Source organism: Panicum virgatum, chromosome 2K (assembly GCF_016808335.1).
Source record: "Panicum virgatum strain AP13 chromosome 2K, P.virgatum_v5, whole genome shotgun sequence".
Lineage (NCBI taxonomy): Eukaryota > Viridiplantae > Streptophyta > Magnoliopsida > Poales > Poaceae > Panicum > Panicum virgatum.
Genome location: NC_053137.1, coordinates 17,074,257 through 17,081,468, shown reverse-complemented (window position 1 = coordinate 17,081,468; position 7,212 = coordinate 17,074,257). Strand labels below are relative to the sequence as shown.

Genomic DNA, 7,212 nt, shown 5'->3' with positions numbered 1-7,212 from the left:
GAATAGGTCCATATCAACCTATTGATCCACACATGCCAACAGATCAATCTCTAGTTCTCCACGAGAAAAATTCAAATAGCAAATCATCGTGTTGGCATTGCTGGTGGCATCAAATCTCGTCGGACTGGATGGCTGGCCACCACCGGCAACTCCCTACGTAGCTGGACTTGAAGCTCCTCTGCAGGCCAGCAGGCTAGGTGGAGGATGGTTTGCCGCCCGCCGCCCGTGACTCCCTGCACATCCGGACGTTGAAGCCCTTCGTAGGTCGGACAAAGGAGGGACTTGCTGGCGGCGATTCCCTGTGCTGTGCACCCAGACTTTGAAGCCCATCCGCAGGCCACGCGAGCATCAATCTTGATATTTGCCCTTGCTAAAGAGAATGGGCATAATTTAATAGCACCGTATCCTATGGAAACCAAGGTTTTTTTGCAAATTTTGGAAACTCCCACGTAGATCACAGGATCTTGATCGGAGGGCACTGAATAGAGGTGGGGAAGTTTTTCATTTAACCGCCCGCCTCTCCTCCACCGTTCCCTGGCGTTTTTGCGTTCCGACCCCTCCATCCGTTATCTCCAACGCCGTTTTGTCGCCCCCCACGCGAATCATCGCGAGTTCGCGACGGTCGGTGTCCCAGCGCCGTTCCGAAATCCCGCGGGGCGCCAAAACCGGACTCGACCCGCCGCCGCCGCCGTCCTATCCTGCCCTAGGGACGCCGCCAGAGGAATCGACCTGGGTCACCGCCACCTCTAGCGCCGCCCTCGGGTCTCCGCCGCCTTCGTCTCCATGGCGGACGGCCGCCGGTTCCATGGCGGTGCCCCGCGGGATCTCGGAAAGGTCCCCATCTCTATCCAGTGCCTACTTAATAAGCAGAGAAAATTTCTACTATCCTTGTTTAATAAAAATCCTCTCATCTTTACAATCTACGTTTGAAAATAATTACGTCTGGAGGAACCTGAGGTTCGTTCCAAGCACAGTAACATGTCTCTTCAAAAATACTATCAGAATCTTAAATACTCATGTATTTACAACCACTATTTTCTAATGAAAAATAGTGGTAAAATTAAGTCCTATGTTGAATACTGCATGAAGAACAAAATGCAGGGGAAACAATAATCATTCAACAATCCTTAAGGCGCAAACCCATTTTTACTAGACTGCACAAAAGGAACATGTACTAATTTACTAGACTTCACAAGAACAGTACAACTGCGAATCTCCTCGTGTGTATCTTTTGAATAAAAAACGAATTAAAGAGTACTCAAACCTTTTTCTCTTTTTTTTTTTTGAGATTACATATACAGTACAACTCAGACATTCACAACGCACGCACACACACCCCTATGAACACACGTACGTAAACTCTACTTCTATGGGTATCTTTGAAGACTGAGCCGGCAAATCCTCGAGATTGACGAAGTCACCACATGCGCTTCGGTGTCGACGGGATCATCGCCTACCACTTAATGCACAATGCCGTTAAATCCCAGAATATTCGCTCCCATAGGGAGTCGAATTCAGAACCTCAAGTGCTACCGATGTTCTTATAATCACTAGGCTACAGGCTCTTTCGCCAAACCCTTTTCTCTCTCACTGATCTCCAAGACGCATCTCAAATTTGAAGGCCAAGAGTTTCTCAATGATTGTACATGTAATTACGAGATTAAAATACAAAAAATAAAAAAATGCTTCGCATGCCTAATAAACTAATAAACATTATAATTCCCACTAAAAACTAACAAAACAAACCACAACGCATTCGCATGAACCATCATCGGCTGCCAAAAGGCGAGTCAGTCTTCGTCTCCGCCACGGTAACGTCGCACTGGACGCTAGCCCTGAGCAAAATTAACCGAGAATCGAGGACTGAAAAAACTGAGAATCCAAACCGAAGGTTCTCTGTTCGGATCAGGAACAGAAATTCTCGATTCGATTCTAAAACTCGATTAACCGAAGAACCAAATTTATTAAATATTTAGTCCATTTAGACATTTAGCCCACTAAAATCCAACAAGCAAACCCTATCTAAACACCCCCGCCCCACCCGTGGCACCCCCAGTCCAGCCCGGCCACCCAGCCCCCACGCCGCTGCCCCAGACCACCCAGCCCCCACGCCGCCGCCCCCAAATCCCCAGTCCCCAGCGCCGCCCCGGCGAGCGCCCGGCCCCGGCCGCCGCCGCCGGCACCTCCCTGGTGCAGTAAAGTTGGCTGCCATGTAGGCCCTACTGCGAGGCTACTCTCCTCTCAAAGAAAATAGAAGAAAAAAAAGAGGGGAGGAATCAATTCCCCACTCGCCCATTCCCCTCTGAATCGCTCGATGGAGCGGAGCGGCGGCGAGGTCTCCGCCATGGGATCGAGGGTCTCCTCCGACTCCGACGCCGCCGCCGGCGAGGACCGTCTCAGCGCGCTTCCCGACGACGTCCTCGTCCTCATCCTCCTCCGCCTAGACACGGCTGCTGCTGCCCGGACCAGCATCCTCTCCCGCCGCTGGCGCCACCTCTGGGCGATCCTCCCGGAGCTCCACTTCCGCGTGGCCCCTGAGCCAGCCCGCACCCGCGCCATCCTCGAGTCCCACGAGGCGGCCCTCCGGTTCCTCCGCGTCAGAACCCTGGGCGCCGCCCCCGACTCCGTGGCAGCATGGCTCCCCGCCGCCGCGCGCCGCCTCTCCGGCCGCTTCGTCTTCATAAACGAAGACGCCGCCAAGGAAGGCGGCGAGGAGGAGGAGGAGGAGGAGGAGGAGCAAGGAGGCGCCTTTGAGCTGCCCTGCTTCGGGAAAGCCACCGCGATCTATCTCGGCCTAAGGTCCCTCGGTGTTGCCATGCCACAGGCAGGCATTTTCGCCCGGCTCACAGAGCTATCCCTGTTCCGCGTCCGGTTGCACGGCCCGTGTGAGCTCGGCGACGTCATCTCCTCGCCGCGGTGCCCGTGTTTGCAGAAGTTATGCATCTATTTTGTCTGGGGGCTGAACAATCTCGCCATCCATTCTGGGTCTCTCCTGCGAGTGGAGCTCTTGTTTGTCCGGGGGCTGAACAATCTCGCCATCCATTCTGGGTCTCTCCTGCGAGTGGAGCTCGATGATCTGGGTGACTTGCAGCAGCTCACCATTGGGGCACCGGTCCTTGAGTACCTACAAGTCTCAGGTTGCATCTTTAATGATGAGAATCAGCAACTCGCCAGCATCTCAGCTCCTCAGCTTGTATTTCTCTACTGGAGCGACCCGTATGATCCGAGCTCCGTTGATCTTGGCAAGATGGAACGTGTTCAACGGCTGAGCACTTCCGACTTTCTTGTTTATGGGCCAAATAACCTTGCAGTTGCACACAATCGTGGTTGTGTAAGGCTCCTCGAGCGTTTCAAGGTCGTGGAAGATCTTATTCTCACACTGAAATATTTTGGGGTGAGTCACCTCCTCACTCATGCTGAATTTTCAGGATGTTCATGCTTTCCTTAGGGCATGTTTGGATGAGCTAAAGTTAGTTTTTGAGCTCCACCCCATTAGCACTCCTATTTGGAGGAGGTAGTGCTAAAGTTTAGCACTTTTGGACATTAGCACTTGGATCCAAACACCTCCTAATCGGTAGAGATTCCAGTATTGGACACCAACATCCGTCCAAATGCCCTATGTGACACGGACACACTGAGCAAGAAGTGCCGTGCCCTGTACCAGGCAAGGAAAACCTTCTCTTCCACTAAAGAGAAATTAAGCAGCTACCGTGGAAGTACTTTTGGCATACTAACTGTATGAGATTATTTTAAAAATGTAGCTTCACTTAAGCATTGAACAAGTGTCCTGTTCAAGTAGGATGGCTGGTTTGGATTGTTTTCCCAACACGAATTAAGGAAATATACATAACTGTCTAGATGATGGTGGTATCTCAGAACAGCCCTGAAATATTTCTTGTTTTGCTTTGCTCAAGGCGCTGCGGCTTAACTGAGCTTAAATGTTCATTCTTTTTCCACTTGATGAGAAATTATATCCAAAGCCTTCTGGTAGAGAATTAGCAATACATTTCTATTTAGGCTTGGAATAATAGGTTTTGTACAAGAGATCTTAAGTTAGGTTGTTTAGATTATAACAGCCATTTCCTGCATTGTAACTGCAAGGGCCTGCATATAACTGCCATATAAAAATGACAATTTTCTGTCGGTTTCCAACATTCACATATGATTGTTTTCTTTTTGTGACTTGCCATGGACAAACAGGAGATAGAAAACTTTGCCTACTTGATGGATGACATGACTGTGCTCCCTGACATCACATTTTTGAAGCTGAATGTATTGGCATATGGGCATGCCTTTGGGGCCAGCGCATTTCATGTTCTTAGGATGTGTTCTGGTATAAGAAGGTTGAAGCTGTTTCTTGCTCCTACTCACTCTGAGGTACAACTATCTTTTCTACTCCCTCCGTTCTAAATTGTTGGTTGTTTTGGTAAATCTAGATACATATTTTTTTATATGCACCTAGATAAACGCTATGTCTAGATACATAATAAAAATTATGCATTTAGATTTGCCAAAACGATCTACAATTTGGAACGAAGGTTGTATATTATCTAATATGCATATGTTTCTGGGCTCACCGAGGTCCAAGGACTGATCTACTTGTGGTTTGCTCCCATGTTTATCTGTTGTAACTTTATGGGTTATGTATTTTCTGATGACTACACCTTACTCTAGCTTTGATTTTTCATTGAGTGGTATACTATTTGGGTTGGAAAAAAATGTGCGATTGGTACCACACTAGCACGCTACCTGAAGATTGGTTAATCTTTATAAATAATCATGTTCACCATACCATTTTTCTTAGCTCCAAACAATCGTGTTGCAGCAATCTATCAGCTCTAACCTAATGTCTTGGTGGAATCTTCTTGGGGTGGTGTTATGTCTTGATGGCGTATGCATGCAATCTGATAATTTTCCAATGTTATCTTTTTATTGAATCCGACAATTTCAATTGATCTTACAGGTATATGCTCCTTGTTTCAGGCACAAAGTTCATGCCCATCAGTTTGCATTTGTGGTCAGCAAGCAAACTGGAAGACTGAGGAAGTGTCGTTGAATCGCCTTGAAGAAGTAGAAATCACTGGATTGAGAGGATCTGAAAATGAAATTGCTTTCCTGAAGCGACTGTTAAGTTGGGCGGCATTGCTAAAAATGATGACAATATATTGTGATAATTCAGTTGCAGAAAAAATGGCCAACGAGCTGCGCCAGATGTTACGGAGCTTCTCTAGGACAGAAGTATGCATGAAAGTTTACACATATGAGGACATGATCAAGGCGTTGTGTGAGAAGTCTAGCTAAGGCAGTGCGTTATCACTTTAAGGGCTGAACGTTGTTTTTGTAGTTTTCTTCTTTGCTATGATTTGCTGTGCTTTGGAACATAAAAATGCCAGCAGATTATTGAAAAAATTGTTAAGACCCATCATTCTACTCTGAGAGTTATTTTATGTCTTGTTTTTCGCTTATGGATTTTTTATATTCTTTTCACGATGCTGACATGCTGAAGAGTGGAAATCAGTCGTTTGGTTGATTTATTGGTGATTCTAAGGCTCTGTTTGGTTTAAAAAAGTCTCTGGCGTAGTTTTAGTCTCTATCTGTTTGGTTCTATGGAGTAGAGGGACTACTCTGTTTGGTTCTATGTAATAATATTGCATGCATGCATGCATGGCAGGCAAATCTGCATGCACGCATGCATCCGGCCTTTGGCGCGCCTGGTGGCCATGCACTGCGTGCATGCATCCGGCCGCACTCCTGGTGGCCTTGCTGGTCATGCACTGCATGCATGCATCCGGTCGCACGCTGGTGGCCTTGCTGCATGCAATGGCCGCCTTGCATGCATCCGGCCTTGCACATCTTCTTGCGCGGCATTATCAGCATGCAATGCGCCCATACATGCAATATTATTACACAAATGAAGTAAATCGAAATGTGACGGTGCTTATTAGTACAAATCATGTGTTGCACAAGATAGAAAAAAAACACAATACAAATTACATCTATTTCAAACTCCACAACCCATTGGTGACCCAATCCTGAAATTGGTTCATCACGGCGCTATCCCTTTCATCTGTACCGTTTGCATGAGAACTTTGTGCATGTAATGGAACATGGTTTTCGCACAAGTCAAAATCTCTATATGATATCTTGCTTTCTCTAATGAAATTATGCAATGCCATGCATGCCACAATAATTTTGCTTTGCTTGCACTGCTGATAACTTGGTAGGTGAAACAAAATCCTCCACTTATTTTTTAAAACTCCAAATGACCTCTCTATCACATTTCTAAGTGAAGAATGACAGAAATTGAAGTGCTTCCTTTTTCCTCTAGGCATTATGCCGTCACGGTACTCCTGGAAATGGTATGTTAGACCCTTGTATGGTGCAAGATAACCCGGTCTGTTTGGGTATCCCGATTCCACAAGATAAAACTTTTCTGGTGGTGGATGTGGAAACTTGTGACCAAGTCTAGTCTGAGCATCGTTGAACACCCTCATATCTTGAACTGATCCTGGCCAACCGGCAAGGACGAAAGTGAACCTCGTATCAAAGTCACATACGCACATCACATTCTGACTCTTTTCCTTGTGTCTATTTCTATGTTGGACAGCGGTGGCATGTGGCACCACAACTTCAATATGTGTGCGCCATCTATTGCTCCTATGCAATAAACCTTCTATTTTTCAATCTTGGATGCACATTTGTGAACAGAGGATCTTTTGGCCTAATGATATCTTTTGCTAGTTTGATCAAACATGCCAACACCTTTTCAAACTTCCAATTAACTGTCTCCAAGGACCTGACAAATCTGTTCCTTTGCTACCTTATTGAACCTACTGTCCACAAAAATAGCGCTAGAGACTCTATTGAAGACATTATTTTGGTAGACTTCAAACCATAAGACTCAACTAGCACATTATGTACTTCTCAAATATTGGCCTGCTCATTCTAAACATGTGGTAACAATCAGTTGTGTTCCCTAGTGTTCTCATAACCCACTCAATTCTAGTTTCTTTTGCTACCCTAGGCCCTTTATCGGAGTAAGAGTCCAAGTAACTAAATCTGTCTTGTTGAATGTTGCAGTTGCTGTAACACTCGGTTTTAAGGACAAAACCGAATGCATAACTATATGTATGCCAGGATCAAGTTTCATATATATAGAGACATTATAAGTGAATAATCAGTAACAATATCACAAAAAAGAGAAATACAACA

At 46.1% G+C, this 7,212-nt stretch overlaps 1 protein-coding gene across 2 annotated transcripts; it reads left to right on the top strand.

Annotated features, from left to right (window-relative positions):
* Positions 1 to 2,088: 2,088 nt before the first annotated feature.
* Positions 2,089 to 5,474, top strand: LOC120669460 (putative F-box/LRR-repeat protein At4g15060). 2 transcript variants are annotated; one of them, XM_039949214.1, is made up of 3 exons: positions 2,089 to 3,394; positions 4,201 to 4,377; positions 4,964 to 5,474. In XM_039949214.1, the coding sequence occupies exons 1-3, from the start codon at positions 2,315 to 2,317 to the stop codon at positions 5,054 to 5,056; spliced, it is 1,350 nt and encodes a 449-aa protein (XP_039805148.1). In that variant the 5' UTR covers positions 2,089 to 2,314; the 3' UTR covers positions 5,057 to 5,474. The 2 variants fall into 2 exon arrangements, with proteins under 2 accessions (XP_039805148.1, XP_039805144.1); XM_039949210.1 differs by having other exon boundaries at positions 2,094 to 3,394; positions 4,984 to 5,474.
* The last annotated feature ends 1,738 nt before the right edge of the window (positions 5,475 to 7,212 follow it).

Coding starts and splice junctions, on each gene's coding strand:
- LOC120669460 (XM_039949210.1), top strand. CDS start 2,315: ATGGAGCGGAGCGGCGGCGAGGTCTCCGCCATGGGATCGAGGGTCTCC. Junction 3,395..4,200: donor TCACACTGAAATATTTTGGG/GTGAGTCACCTC, acceptor ATGGACAAACAG/GAGATAGAAAACTTTGCCTA. Junction 4,378..4,983: donor TTGCTCCTACTCACTCTGAG/GTACAACTATCT, acceptor TCCTTGTTTCAG/GCACAAAGTTCATGCCCATC.